This window comes from Malaclemys terrapin, chromosome 12 (assembly GCF_027887155.1).
Source record: "Malaclemys terrapin pileata isolate rMalTer1 chromosome 12, rMalTer1.hap1, whole genome shotgun sequence".
NCBI classification, from domain to species: domain Eukaryota; kingdom Metazoa; phylum Chordata; order Testudines; family Emydidae; genus Malaclemys; species Malaclemys terrapin.
In genome coordinates this window covers 18,056,231-18,072,499 of record NC_071516.1, presented here as the reverse complement: position 1 = coordinate 18,072,499, position 16,269 = coordinate 18,056,231, and the positions used below count along the sequence as shown (strand labels likewise).

Sequence of the window (16,269 nt, the reverse complement as noted above, 5' to 3'; positions counted from 1 at the left end):
CCATCAGAAATTTCCTGACCAGCTACTCCTGTGGCCTGTCTTCATCTTCCATTCTCTCTGGACTCCTCTTGTCTCCTCTGCCCTCTCCTGATTTCACATCTTCTTTCACCTAACCCTCTTATGCTTGGAACAACCTGACAATGAATAGTGGCAAACTGCCCTTCTTCACAGCATTCCTGAAGACTCACCTGCTCTGGGAAGCTTTTCAGCTGTAAGGGCCACACCTTACTCTGTTTCTTCTGTGCTGTATCATCAACTCATGTCTTTAGACTGTACATTTTTCAGGGCGGGGACTCTGTTACTGGTCTGCACACTTATCCTGGTGTACAGCACGTTCTATGTCCACCAGACTGAATGAACAACAGTAGTAAAAGCAGATGAAAGGAACAGATAATAAACCTGTGACTCAGTCCTAGAGGCTGATGGGAGATAGGTAGATGGTCAGCTGTTGCTGTTTTTCCCCTGGTGGAAGATGTACATTTAAGAATTGTCCCATGATAAGCATATTACTGCCTCTGGGGCTCACCTGGATTTCCGCTTGCAGTAGACCAGAAGATTATCGAACAGAAAAAATGTTCTCTCCTGGATGTTTCCTGCTGAGATTTTCAACAAAGTCCCTTGGAGCAGAAGTTGTGTGCAGATATCAGTCAGATTGGACCCCTAGAGCAGAGAGAGACAATTTTATTTATTTTACCTTTTCTTTTCCGAGGGTTCAAACATTGTTACTACAAATCTATGCATTTGCTTATCACATCTGTTACAACTAGAGCTGGGCAACATTTTTCAGACAGTTTATTGCCCAAAAAATGCAGTTTTGGGTTGACTGAAACTATTTGTGAATCAGAGTCAGATTTGGCGAATAGCTTTGGCAAAGAAAGAAAGAACGAAAGAAGGGAGAGTAACGCATACAGCTCTGTGATATTTGGTTTTGCCACTGAACTGAAAAATCAATTATTTACTCAGCTCTAATCACAACTACTGAATGGTGAACTTATCAGAAGTGAGATGGTAAATCTCCTCTTTCTTAATTTTGGAATGTGACTATATATACTGTCCTCTCCCTGGACATGTCCTTATTGAAAATCCTATATACCATAAGATTTCCCTGTTCAAATCAATGATCCTTTCTTCATAAGAAATCGCTTCGAGTCTCAAGAATGTTGTATTGCCACCTGTGTACTCTCTCTAGAACATGAGTCAGACTCTGTGCCCAGCATTGCAAATAATACAAGTTGTAGCCTTAAGAATGGGCAATGGAGCCTCCCTGATATTGCAGCTTTGTCATGTTCTCTATTAACCATCTTTTTAGCAGATGAACATACCAGAGATCCATCTCCTCAGTCCTCCTGTCAGTAGCATAGACAGCTACTCTCCTTCCTCAAGTTCTCAATAAACATGTCCAAGTTAGAAACAAACCCATGAAAATCATTAGGTTGTGTCTTCTATGGGCCAGATCATGCTCTGCGACAGTCCACGTGTACAAAAAGCAATTGCAAAGCTGGCTGAGATAGCTGCTCAAGGATTCCCCAGCACAGGGGAGTTCCTAGGAGACACAAGGCCGCTGTAGCTGGTTCCTGGCCATCCTCTCCTTGTACCACTGTACAGAGTATAGCTGGAGTGTGATTGTACTTGGTTGATTCCCAGCTGGTGAAACAGACCCTTGTGGGCCACTGCATTTGGGCACAAATTAAGTGGTAGGAATGTTCTAAGTTGCACTGGGGGCTGAACCAGTTCCAGCCAACTCCATGATTAGGGGGTATAACCCCCTCTTCTTCCCCCTAAGCCTGCACCAAGTGCAGTTTGGTCACTCCCTAGGGTCTAGCCCTATGTTCCTATGTTTAGCATTATTTCACAGGCACCAATAGGCTTGGAAGTATTTTATTTTTATCAGTAAGATGTCGGTAAACATTGATTTCACCATACACACCCAAACTGATGAAAAATATTTCTATAGATAATTGAAATTTGCAGATAAGCAAAGTAAGAAAAATGCTGCTTGAGAATTTATTAGTTTGATTTAAGGTTATTTACTTGGTATATTCTGACATGTGATGTTGGCAATTTGTGTTTTAACAGTTGTAAACCTTTAACTTTTTGAATCTCAATGCCTACTGTCATGAAATGTCTGACCCTCCCATTGTGTAACCCTGCCCCCCATAATTTCCTGCAACTGTGAAAATTTAAGATGATAAAAATAGAAGAAAATGCTTAAAAATAAACATTGACATTATCTGTCAAAAATATGAAAAACCCACTGAATTCTGCTAAGCTTAGGTGTAGGGATTCAATTGACTCTGTATTAACAAGTATCCATTTACTACAAACACACTGAGGCATTGGTAGCACTTAACATTCATTTCTGTAACACTTATTGACTGAGTAACACTTTTTGCATTTGTAATTTAGTTAGGAAGAATAACTTCTTAGTGTAGCTGTGACTTCTTTAGTCTGGTCAGCAGGGCAGAATAGGAAGTATATTATATAATTTGACCTGCTGATTTGAGTCTTACTGGAAAAGAGAACTAACTTTGGATTATAAGACGTATATCAGCTAAACTGCTTAATTTGCAAAGAATTTATTAACACCGTTTTCACAAATCCCTGCAACAATGCTGTTAAGCAACTTTTAGACCCACTGAGTGAGACCGCAGATACCTCTAGGCACAAGGGATGAAATTTACCCCTGTGCAGATGGTCTTCTCCAGAATGTTTTAAATGGGAATTAGATGGCATATGGGGTGAAGTGCCCCCATGATGATTTTTATAAGGTGTACTGAGGTCTCAATCTGCTATGTGATGCTATCAAACTATTTGAGAGACATCACTGAATAGAGTTCAGACTTTCTAAATGCAGTGCAGCCCTGGTTGTTCTAGAGGTGTGAGCTGTTCTTGGATTCACTGGTTTCCAAACCAGCTCTTTCCAATTGTGCTGCATTTTTCAAGCTTAGTAAAGGAAGCAGCTACTATTCAAAGGCTGCTGTGTATGCGAGTCAACATGCGTGTGCGTGCCGGTGTTACACATCTGTGTCTCTGTATATTTGTTTTTAACATTTAACAAGAATTAACTGGTTACGATATTTCCATTTCCTGTCCTAACATGCTTTATTTTCCTAAACATCATATGGGACATGCTAAGACATGCCCAGAAATGAGGCGCTCTTTATTTTATTTTGAAGATAAACTGTTGACAAAGCGAAGTGGCCAACTGGACCAGACAGTAGAGATCTCCGAGTTCCAGAATGTGTGACCCCCTAATCCCTATGTACAGTTGTACAAATAGCTGAATAAATGCTCTGGTCCACTTGGGACCCTAGGCTAACGGGGGCTGAGCATCCCTGCTCCCATATCAGTCAATGGGGCAGATGCAGGCATTGATGTCTTTTAATTTGTGCAAGGGAACTGAAAGTGATGGAGAAGGTCAGAAAAAAGCAATGACCACAGTGAAATTACCAATAAGAGGCCTGTCTGTTACTGGGGTTTCGATGCAGGAATCACTGGCTGATTTGAGTCTTACTGGAAAAGAGAACTAACTTTGGATTATAAAACGTATATCAGCTAAACTGCTGTGTCTATGGCCTGTGTTATGCAGAAAGTCAGACTAGATGATCATAACGGTCCCTTCTGGCCTTAAAATCTATTAATTTTTCTACTTATATTGGGCCCATCACTGAAAGAGTTTGATGCATTTCCTATCTGGTGCTGACACGTTTGCTCCTTGCTCATACCAATTAGCGAGTCTTTTGGTTGTAAGGAACACAGTAGGAATGATTTCTATGATGTTGACACGGATGGGGAAGGATTTCTTACCTTTCTGAGTGGGACTGGGCTGCAGGTAAAAATAGGTTACACCAAGTGGAACTGCAAATTAGAGCCAATTATAAAATGATTGATCTGCCTCAGCATGAACACATCTCTTACGATTTCTGCTGTTCTTTTAAGATGGGAATTTTGCTTCTCTGCACATATCAGATTTGGGGAATCCAGGGTATCAGCATGTAGTGATTACACAGGGAACACAGTCTATCTGGGGTGTCCCTAACTGATTACTATCGAATATCTTCCATTGCTGTTTGCAGTGTTGTTGCAGCCACATTGGTGCCAGGATATTAGAGAGACAAGGTGGGTCCAATAAAAGATATTACCTCAACCACTTCATCTCTCCCCTACAGAACTGTCAGTATATAGTAAATTGAAACAGTGTATAAACTGGTTCTGTGCTAAACAAAAAGCCCCATGTAAAGGATTCTCCTTTTATAGCATTCTCTCTCGGCTCCCCTTTTTTTAACAAATCCACAGAATTCTGAAAGGAATTCACCACGAATCAAGTGGAGAAAACAGCCTGTTTGATGATGCTCTAATGCATAAATTATACTGCCCATGATTTAGCACAGGTTGAGAGCCCTTCTCACTGGGAATAAACTGTGAAATGTAACTCAAGACATGGTTCTGAACTGCAAATGGTATCTGAGTCCCTATCACTTCTAGGGATGGCTACGTTGCTCAAACGTGACATCATTTTGTGAGACCCTGGCAGTGTGGAAGCCCAGGGTAAGGGACTACCAACCAGTTTCTAACCTGCTTAAATGTACATCAGAAGAAATGACATGGTCAATATGATCTCTTTCTACAATATGTGAAGGTACCACAACCTTCAAACCACTGGTAGGAGCCTCAGAAATGTATTTCATAGCTTATTGCTAGTGAAAAATACTTCTGAACTTTCAAACTGATGGGCTGAGTGACCTAGGTAGCATTCCTGTAAAACAGGGAAGATAAACAGATCTCAAACTGTTCTCCTCCCCACAATGTTGCTGTGGGTTATTTAAACCCTAAGAAAACATGCGCAGTTTGGATCTTGTTTTACATATGACATCATGGACACTCGCAGAGTCACCATTGAGACTTCAGAGTTCAAGACATGCCTCTTGCCTAACTGACCCCCAAATCACATCAATGCTGTAAAGGTTTCAACTGCTTCTGGGAGTCTTGCTGTACTAAACTTTATCTGGCTTTGTTTGCTGAGCTTGCTATCCAAAAACCACACAGCTGGATATCTGTGTTGCTCTCATGTCTTCAGCTGGATGCCAAGAACATCCTTCAGGGGGAAAATGAGCAAGGTTTAAAACAAACAAACAAAAAAGCAGTCCTGGAGCACACCCAAAAGTCCGAACACGAGGAAGTTTACATGACCTCTGGAAAGATGTCATCAGAGAAGGAATCCTTAGCTGGCAGCACTCAGCCTGGATATTTTAAATGTCAGGCACATGAAACTCCTGACGCCAATCTCTCCATGAAGCCGTTTCACACCACTAACTCCCTATGGTGGAGTAAAAATGAACTGTACATCTCCCTTGGGATTGCAGCACTGCTAATCCCATGGCCTCCGCTAAAGACATCAAATTACAAAACTGACAAACTTTTTTGCATTAAATCTACTGCCAGAATCTACCACTGGATGGCTCCTTTCCAGACTGCCTTTTCTCCCAAATTCTCATTCTCTCTCTCTCTCAATCTTTCTTTCTCCGTTCTCTTCCCCAGCATCAACTAATAAATACTTCACTAGAATCCCTTCCCTGAGTTACCTAACAGCAGCAAATATAGACATAGCAGCCCTAGCTCGTCGTTGTTTTGGGGGGAGAGGGCAGAGGAGACAGAAAATTTTTATTAACACGGGTGGGTTAACTTTGAAAGCTCCTGGGAAAAGTCAAGACTTGTAGGAAGAGGAATTTAGAACATCTTTGATTTCATCCTCTAGATTTCCATGTTCCTCAAATAAGATCTACCAATTTCAAATTTAAATCCCTTGCAATTTCCTTCTTTCATGCTACCATGTAGGCACAGCTCACACTCCCATAAAAAAACCACTGAATTCTCAATTCATCAAAGTGCCACCCACTCCTTTAAGTGCATTTATATACCACAGAAGACATACAGAGATCCCTGTATACAATGTGAATCATTGCGCTCCAGTTCTTTGTGTTATGCAGTGTAATTAACTGCCTACGGGGGGTTTAGCAGCCCCACTGATCTGCCACCATACCTCCCATCCTTCAATGTGGGACTGCAGCTGCTCAAGGGCTTCCAGCTTCTCCATCTGCCTCTTGGTTTCATTGATATTGGTGCAGACAGTCTTCATCGCCTGCAATGCATTCTGGACCGCTTGGTGATCGGGATGCCTAGAAGGTGTCCTCTTAGCTAGTTCCTAAAAAAGGAAAATTGTAAACATGTGAACAGTCACTAGCAAGGGATTCGTGTGCAATTGCGTAAGAAAAGCACTCAGGAGCTTGTTCAATTAAAGAAAATTGTATGTGTGTTGCTGTAGATGCTGGTCTAGGAAAGGCTGTTGGTCAGTGCAGGGGTACTGTTATATTGCTATGTTGCTAAATAAGTGCAGGCTGATAAATATGTTGTCAAGGCTGATTCCCCACTCTGGTGCAGAAGGTGAGGGCTCGCAAGGATTCTAAAAATTAATACTGGCCACTCCAGGCTTGTATTAAACTCCCAAGGTTACAGTTTTTCTCTGACCTTGGATAGGTAGATGCTGCCACCACCCAAGTCCAGAACCCCTTTGAGAGCCCAGGAAGGCGTACTTGGGAATTCCTCCTGTGGGGTACCCTCAAGCCCTTTCACCCCCCCTACGGGAAAGAGCTGAGAAAGAAAACAAAGAAAATCAGCTGTTGCCACCAGCTAATTAAACAACATGTGCACAAACCTCTTAGGACACAAAATCTAATCCTGTTCATAAAAAAGGTAAATTTTATTAAAAACAACAAGAAAGAAAATATATTTGAAAACTCAGGCTATTGCTAGATTTAAAAAACCCACTTACAAGAATTAAGCATCAAGAATAACCTGCTTGAGGTCCAGCTTAAAGGTTACAAGTGAAACAAAAGCATTTGGGGTTACCACAAAGGAGTCCACGAGCCATAAAGAAATAAAAAGAAATAAACCGAATTGCGTCTTTCTAGACATTTCAGATAATTTTTCATACTTGGCCCCAAGCTTCTTACAGCATAGTTTTAGCCCTGTCTCTGCTTCTTCCCGAGAACAACAACAGACAGACAAAAGGGGAGTCTTGTTTTAATTTTAAAAAGTTCTAGCCTTCCCATTGGCTCTTTTGGCCAGGTGCCCACTCACTTCCTTTTACGTATGTATTGCAGTGACTTTTAACCTTTACAGGTAAAGCAAGTAGAGAACAGCTACTAAGAGGGATTTTATAGCTAACTGGCTGGCTGGGTCCATAAAAGGGAGCTCTCCCCCCCACCCCTTCATTTATCACATATGTCAAAAGAGGAAAGACATACAAAGCGTGTTGTGCTGTGTCACGTGTTTGGTGCTAACAAGAGCCACGCTCAATTGCATTAAATAATTACATAAAAAATAAATTATTTCCTGCTGCACATATGCAAATAGATATGTTCTAACGATAGCCCTTTCTATGGGCTTGATCCTGTTCCCACTGAAGTCAGTGGTGCACCTCCCGTGGTGTAAGATAAGGACCTACAGTCCAGATCTTCAAAACAGCTCAGCCCTCAGCAGCCTATAGAAGCTGCATTCTTTTGAAAAGCTAGCCCTGTACGTGTTGCTAATAGGAGTATCCCCATGTGCAATACTCTAAATAACAGTGATAGTAACACTTCGGAAATCCTGGGTTGAAAGGCATTGTACAAGAACACAGCGTTAATTAATTCTTCCAACATTTCTGGGTGGCAGGTGCTCATTATACCATAGGGGAATTCACGGCACAGAAAATTAAGTGACTTGACCGATGGTCACAGAGCCAGCCAGTGGCACAACCAAAAAGTCCTGACTCTCACAACATTGCTATAACCCCTAGACAATCCCTGATGAGCCAAAGGCCTTAGTGGCCCCCGGACAAGCACATAGTGATCACAGACAGGTCCCAGAAAGGAAAATGCTACCAAACAATCTAGCGTGGGAAGGGGAGAGGCCCAGATAAAAGCAAGAGCTCAGCAGTTCTTCTCTGGATGAAGTGTAGTCGATGGACGTGTGTTGTCTGGACTTATTAACATAAATATGAACAAACTGTCACCTGTGAAGGATTCCTAAGAGACTCCAATTCACATGGTTCAGATCAGAATAGCCCAGCTAGCCACTGTTTGCTGGGGCAGAGCCATGGGAACGCTTTGGAACCTGACGATAATCACCAACGATGAGGGTTTGGCAAAGAGTGTAACCACCATCAACTCATAATTCATCATTTTTCAGACCAATATTATTGTATTGCCAGCCTCAATTGGATAAAAGAGCCATTAAAAAAACCTTAGTGAGATTCACGGTTTCCTCTTGATACATAATATGGTGTTTAAGAGCCACATTTTTAGCCCAGCTGGAATATTTCACGTTCTCTCAATATTCTTTTTCTTTTCAACATGACGTTGGCTGTTTTTAAGTTCTGTGACTGAATGGCAAACTGCTGCTGAGCTGCCTCATTCCACATTTCCAGAAAGGGAAATGGAGTGAGCTTATGTGCAGCAGGGCGGGCTGCAAACAGAGCTAAGAACTGTCACTTCAGGACTACAACACCCAGACTGATAGTCTTCCCTGGGTTCAATTCCCTGCTTCTTCACAGATTTCTTGTATGACCTAGGGCAAGTCACGTAAGGTACGTCTACACTGCAAAAAACACAGCAGTGAGTCTCAGAGCCCAGGTCAACTGACTCGGGCTCACAGAACTCATGCTGCTGGGCTAAAAACAGTAATGTTGATGTTCCCTTCCAGGCTCTGGGAGCTGGGTCTCAGAGCCCTGGCGCCAGCCCAAGCAGGAGCCTCTAGACTGCTTTTTTTAGCCCTGTAGCACAAGCCCCATGAGGGCTGGTTGGTTTGTTTGTTGGGGTTTTTTCTGTGCCTAAGATCCCCATTTTACAGATGGGGAAAACAGCACTCTACTCCACAGGGCTGTTGTGAGGAAAAATGCATTAAAGAGTATGAGGCATATGGATACACGGTAGAGGGGACCAGAGAGAATATGGAAGTTCATGAGTCAACATTTGGAGATGTTTAAAAGATTTGGACAACTGCGCATGAAAGAAAAGAATAAAAGAAGGGGCATAATGTCAAGATTAAAAAAAAGATTCTCAAAAACTGTTTAAGGATTTAATAACAATATTATAAAGAAGGAGGCTGGGATTCGGGAAGGCTGGCTTCCCATTTCTGTCTTTGCCCCAAATTACTTAAGCCATGTGCCCCGTTTTCCCCTGCTGCAAAATGAAGATAATAGTATCTACCTTACATGGGGTGCTGAGAGGCTTAATGCATTGATTTCTGTGAAACTGTTTAAGAGCCAATGCTATACAAGTGCGAAAGTACTGTCATTACTTATTTACTAACTAATCAGTTTTGTGTAACCTTTTCAAATGAAATCCACATCTTGAGGCTAAGCTACTGTTCTCAGGAGAATCATGATGCATTGGTATTGCATTTTCTGGGCTCTCTCTCACTCTCACATGTTGGGTGCTGTATAATGAGACTGTTCACCTTCGTACAGTAGAAGGTAAATTTACAGGGCTATACAGATTTGCAATAATAATTAACCATCAAATTCAAAACCGATAGTTTTAAAGAACAAAGTCCAAAATTTCATTCCCTTGGATTATTTTTTTCAGTTTATCAAACCCTGTATTGCCCTTTTACCAGAGCCCCTTTTTGCATCATGTATGGAACGAGCTATTTTGGGAACTTGCACTTAGCTATAAATTTTCCTTCCTGAAAATTATAAGTGGTGATTGATAATGGCTGTTGTCAGGTGGGTGATGGAGCAGAAGCGTATTGTGCTGACAACCAGGAGTCCCATTAGGGGAGCAGAGTTAATTATCCTAGGCTCTAGGGTGATTTCCAGACTGGGTAACATATGCAACAGGGAAACGAGCTGGGTCCCCCCAGCTTTCACTCTGCCCTATAACTGTCAATCAAAAATCACAGAAGGAGATCCCATGGGAGGGCTGTTCTTACTCCCTATGGGCTCCGGGTAAGGCAGGAGATGAGTGTTCAAAAAGACAGGAGAGGATAATATGGGCATACATTACAGTCATCTGTCTCAGCCTCACATATTCAAAGGGGCACATGACATTTTTGCTGCATGACTCCCATTAAAATCAATAAAGGGTTTTCTGCAGCTCTAAGTCACAGGTGCTGCTTTGGAAATGTATATGTATATATTAGTGCTGTCTGTATAGCTAGCCCTTCCGAAATACCATTGAGAGGTGGAGAAAATGGCCCTCCACTCCCACCACACTAAACAGAAACAGGAATTCATCTTCTTCCAATAGAACGCCTGCCTGGGCGCTAGATCAATCTCCACAGCCATAGGGGTAAAAAGGAATGGCTTGCCACAGACTGACAGAAAGGCAACTCCCGCTCAAGCTTGGCCCAGAGCTGAAGAGCCTCATAAGCCTGTGCTCTGAGATACCTCTCCCCTGGAAGGGCAGTGCCCAGGACTTCTGAAAAGCAGCGAGGTGCTTCTTTATTTTAGCAACAGATTTATGAATGCGCGAAGTAAACGCTGAGAGTGTTTGCCAGCATGTTGAAAAGCACTCAAGAGACAGTGACCAGATGTCTGACCACGGGTAGGACTGTCCTACCCTCCATATATGTTTTGCCTGGCCTAAGTCAGGATTGCCAAATGCCCTGTGTATTATCATTTATGCACTACAGGCCTTGCATTGGGAAAGTAAGGCTGCTGCTTGCAATAAGCATGCAGCCACATAGGAGACCTTAAACAAATTCACAAAATACACTAACTTTCCCCCAAACATGCCTTCATTGGGGAACTGAAAAGCCTGAGCTTTTCCAACAGCCACCGTTGTCTGAATCACAAACCTTGGGTTTCTGTCTTCCATTTGAAAAGTAATTATCATTTCAAATCCATTATTTTAATTTAAATTAAGAAAAGATCCCCTCCCCTCTTTGAGGAAATTGAGATGACAGAGGGGACTGTCTCCCTTGGGTCCGTCAGGACAGGCCCTCTCTGACACTCCTCCATTGTACTCCAACATCACTTTCACCGTTGCACAGCTCTACAGACATGCCACCCATAGCAGCCCACCATGTTCTGACTACATGGCAGTGGAGACAGAAGTCTGCTTTAAAACTCAGTGAGGAAATGATGATGGGCCACTCCATGCATTTACTGAACTGTAAGTGTGAGCTAGTACATGCAACAAATGTTAGATATCTAAATAAACAAAGCAATGAATTTTGCTTGTGGTGCATGGGTATAATCTCATTCCTCCATGCACCATGCTTGAAAATCACCTCTCCAAAAGAGTTAAGGTCTGATCAGATGCTCATTGAAATCTGTTTAACAACTTCCATGAATTCAATGCAAGCAGGACTGGATCCCAATGTAACCGAAATCAAACCTACTTTGCTGCACACATGCACCACTTCATTTGGAAATGGCAATCTGTGTGCTTATTTTTGGTAGAAACAACATAAAAGCGCCATGTCAACAGGTGCATCTGCAGCTTCTGTACTTGGATTCTAAAAGCTTATTTTTGCTTGTGATTTCCATGCAAACATATCAGAGCTTAAGTAGGGTTGCCAGGAGTCTGGCAAAAGGCCGTTAAAAATCCAGTTGGAGGCACAGCGGGGCTAAAGCAGGCTCCCTGCAGCTCCCAGAAGCAGTGGCATGTCCCCCCTCTGGCTCCCATGCTCTGCACGCTGCCCCCGTCCCGGGCACCGGCTCTGTAGCTCCCATTGGCCAGGAACTGCATAGGAGCCAGAGGTTGGGTATGCCACTGCTTCCGGGAGCTGCTTGAGGTAAGTGCCGCCTGGAGCCTACACCCCTGACCCCCTCTCCTGCGCCCCAAACCCCTGCTCAAGCCCTGATTCCCCCTCCTGCCCTCCAAATCCCTTGATCCCAGCCCGGCACACCCTCCTGCACCCAAACCCCTCATCCCCAGCCCCACCCCAGAGAGAGCTTGCACCTCCAGCCAGAGCCCTCACCCCCGTGCACCCCAGCCCCCTGCCCCAGCCCTGATCTCCCTCCTGCCCTCCGAACCCCTCAGTCCCAGCCCGGAGCACCCTCCTACCCCCAAACCCCTCATCCCCGGTCTCACACCAGAGCCTGTAACCCCAGCCAGAGCCCTCACACCCCCCGCATCCCAACCTCCTGCCCCAGCCCAGAGCCCCCTCATGTACTCTGAACCCCTCAGTTCCAGCCCAAAGCCCTCTCCTGCACCCCAAATCACTCATCCCCGGCCCCACACCAGAGCCCATACCCCCAGCCGGAGCCCTCACCCCACCCCCACACACACACACCGCAACCCCCTGACCCAGCCCGGTGAAAACGAGCGAGTGACTGAGGGTGGGGAGAGCAAGCAACGGGGGGGGGATGGAGTGAGGCGGGGTCCCAGAGAATGGGTGGGGCAGGGGGCGGGGCAAGGGTGTTCAGGTTTTGTGCAAGTAGAAAGTTGGCAACCCTAAGCCTAAGAAATGAGCACACAGGAAAAGCCCATGCTGCCCAACACACATTTTCTTTTGAACTGTACATTCTTTCCATGAAATTGTACTCTCTGAATATTTTTCAGATGCTCAGTGCAGCATTTTGCCACAGAAAAAAGAGAGCTCTATGCCCGACAAGCAGAGATGCCAATCATAGATCATGCAACACAGCAAAAGGATTTCCAACTTAAGTCAAGTATTTCAGTCATGAATGCAGGTCACATAGCGCAAAGCTAAAAGATTTGCAAACATCTGATAGAATCCAAGTGTAAAAACGGAATCACTTGGGATGAAAAATATAACATCAGGGAGCAGAAAAAAAAGTATGTGCTGCTAATTGTGCATGCCCCATAAACTTAAAACTAAAACAGGGTGGAGAGGACTCAGTGTAATGTGCGTTTTAAAGGAAGGTACAAACACCGAAGGGAAGAACAATGCAGATTATTTAGACAGAGGAAGTAAGAGGTTTTTCAAATACAAACCCAGCTGTAACACTTCCGAGCACAAAGGATGTTATTCGGCTAACCTGTTCTTTTTTTTTTTTTTTTAAGACTCTGCCAGCCTTTTCCCCACCACCCTCAAAATGATACTCTCTAGTTGTATACTGTAAACCGATAGCTGAGCGCATACTTTGCAATTGAAAATTACAAGTATCCACATAAAAATACTTCCATGCTTCCTCCTCCATACGTTCTAGAACACACAAATTTATGACCATACACTACATTTTCCACACTGGAATGTTCACGCTGCACATTCATTGCAGATGCAAATCGTGGCCTGCCGGGGTGCCTAGATTTGCACAACAAACTAGTGCACATGTAAAATATAGCTTTAGGTGGGAATCCTGTGGGCTACATATTGAAAAGCTTAGGGCAACAGATAAAGATAACAAAGACACCAGATTTCCTATTCTAATCTACTTGGAAAGGATCATTAATAAATAATTCAGCTCCAAACTGTATTTCTGAAACAAAACCTAATATGAATAGAAATGATTCCATGATTTTAATGTTTGTGTGATTCTGTATTATTTTCCTTAAAGTAACTGGAATAATAATAATAATATTGCACTCTGTCAACTTGAAATTTAGTCTTTTTTTTTTAAAGTTAAAAATCACTTCAGGTTGTGTTTCTGTCCCTGAGTCTGCCTGCTAATTTGTGTGATTTTATAATCCTATTTTTAAATGTATTTTTCCCCCTTCTGCTCTGTGAAAGACTCTCACAAACGGTGGGAGAAACGATACCACTGATTATACACAAATGCTGTAAAATCCACAAAGTGAACAATCATTAACCATGAGAAGTAATTTTTCTCTTTTTCATTGATAGGAATCTTAGCTATCACTTGTGAAAATAGCAGATAAAAATTATTTCATGCATAGGTGGGATTCTTAAATTGAACGGCATCCCTGCACAGCAGTATATCATTCATTTATGAACACGTTTTTAAAATTTCAATTCATTCTGGACAGGGGAATTAATTTAAACATTTGATGCAATGTTATGAACCCAAATACAACCCCATTGTTTCTCCGAAGTGGGAAAGTTAGATGGTAACACATTAAATGCTGGCTAATTAGAGGTGTCCTGTCTTTTAAACAACTCTAAGGGGAATAGAGAGGAAGTTAGCAGTTTTCCATCCCACTCTGTATCTGCATGATTGGCCTCATTATCCTCTATTTCAAAATTCAGGCACCATATTCATTAGGGTTTACATATGCCTCATTGTTCTGCTTTATCTTTCAAATGGATTCTGAATCTGGCAGCTCAGTTTTTGCCTCCAGGTCCTTCTTTCCCTCTCAGGACCTAGGACTCTCCCATCACATGAAGCAACACATAATTACTACCTTGGATTTTCTGTATAGTGATGCATATTATGGGGAAAAAATAGACTGGAACTTGAGTGTAAATGTCTGGCTGGGTACTTAGTAACTCCTAAGCAGAATATGCATAAAACAGGAAACATTCATAACCCCTGTGACATGCCTTTGGAGATCAGATGATTCCAGGGGTGTGGTTATCCTGGGCTATTCATTCCTGATATGGTATGAAGTAGGGGAGAGGGGGGTGAATGCCTCTAATCCCACCCCCTAAGGCTGTGATTTACTCATGGTCACTACTTCCCCAGGTTCTCTTTTCATTGATATAAATGCACTTTCTTAGGGGGGAATGGCTATTTTTGTACTGGGATTAGCTAGCACAAGAGCTGCTTCTACTCCTAAGGAGTGCAGTAGTTCCCACTAATTAATGTAGAGTCATAGGATTGTTATCAGCCAGAGTGCTGCTTTAATACAGATCTTCTACTAATATTTACTCAGTGAGATTTCCAGCTGACACATCAATGCTGGACTCTACCTCATTGGTAGAGTGTACGCTACCAAGGTCTGTGGTGTGGTCTTTGTTTCTTCTCCTCTTAAAGGATCAGAATGCTTGCCATAGACAGCACATTTCTCCCTGTTTAATTTAAGCCTTCACTGAGCCCAATCCCATGCTTAAAAGGTGATGCCTGTTATTTCGTGTACATGATGAAACTCATTGTCAACAGACAGATGAATAGTGGGATATTCTGAATGCCAACCTCCCAAATACAGACTCTAAATCCTTTGCCAAAATGCAGCACCAACAAGAAAGAGAAGAATAGAAAGTAAGATTAGAAAGACTTCATATTGAGGATCATTAATATGCAAGCCAACAAATTCTGTGCTTACTCCCTTATATGCTAGAGATGCTAGGCAAAAGCAGTACTGGGAGGAAGGGGGCCATTAATAGTAGTATCAGAATTGTTCTGGAAAACAGTGTTGAGGTTTGAGCCCCATTCCACACCTGGGACAGGGAAATTGGGGAGAGTTCAAAAGAAAAGCAACACAAACATTAAAAAACTGTTCACACTAGTCAGAGCTGCTGCAATTGATAGACAAACTAGGAAAATGTAAATTATCATTAAAATAGCAACAATCATCAACATTTGAATTCATTTTTCCATCTCCATTTCCCTCATGCATTGGTTCAGACATCAACTGGCCTCATCAGATGAGAAACTATAGGAAGATCCACCACTAGATATCATACTACAGGGAATCATAGAAAATATTGGCGATACCTGCTTACTTATTTCCATAGCATCTTATCAACACTAACTACTTACCTATAGCCAAGTACCTCAGGAGATGCTCAGCATCTTCAGTGGTTTTATTCTCCTGTTCTTACAAAAACATTTACAGCACCTTACACCTAAGGAGCTTAAAGCAATTTGCAAATTATTTATTAACTTCACAGCATCCCCAATGATAAAGATGATTCTCCTGATGATAGAACTGAAAAGAGAACCCAGAAGTCCTGATTCCCAGTTTGTAAATCTAAGCAGAAGACAAAAATGCCTCTCAGACTAATGAGAGGACAGAATATTGGGTAAAACTTGACCATACCAAGATCATGTCTAGGTTATCTGAAAATCCTGAAATTCATAAGCTCTTGTTAAAGACAAAGTAAAAGAGAAAGGAGGAATAACTCCTGGCCTATGATTTTGCTAATCAGCAGGAATATATTTGTGTCAGAATGCCCTCGGAGTAAGAGAAAACAGAGCCCAATCCGCAGTCACTGCAGTTCAGTAGCTTTCATTTTATTTGGAAGTTGCATTGTTTTAACACCAACTTTATTTCTGGGTTTGGAGAGTTGGTTTCACTCAGTCAGCTTTTTTATAATCACTCAAAGTTCTTTCCCAGTTCTTTCCAAGTTTGAAACACTCATGTCTACTTCTGAGGAACTGGTATTAAAACTTTCCATTTTTATTTTATTTTATTT

At 42.5% G+C, this 16,269-nt stretch overlaps 1 protein-coding gene across 2 annotated transcripts in view; it reads right to left on the bottom strand.

Moving 5' to 3' along the window:
* The window catches only part of PREX1 (phosphatidylinositol-3,4,5-trisphosphate dependent Rac exchange factor 1), a 219,720-nt gene that overhangs the window by 91,912 nt on the left and 111,539 nt on the right, over positions 1-16,269 (bottom strand). For both annotated transcript variants that reach the window (XM_054045980.1, XM_054045981.1), the window contains exons 6-7: positions 6,041-6,202; positions 527-660 (exon numbers count right to left, since the gene is read on the bottom strand). In XM_054045980.1, the coding sequence (XP_053901955.1) occupies positions 527-660; positions 6,041-6,202 (296 nt within the window). The remainder of the gene's footprint in view (positions 1-526; positions 661-6,040; positions 6,203-16,269) is intronic.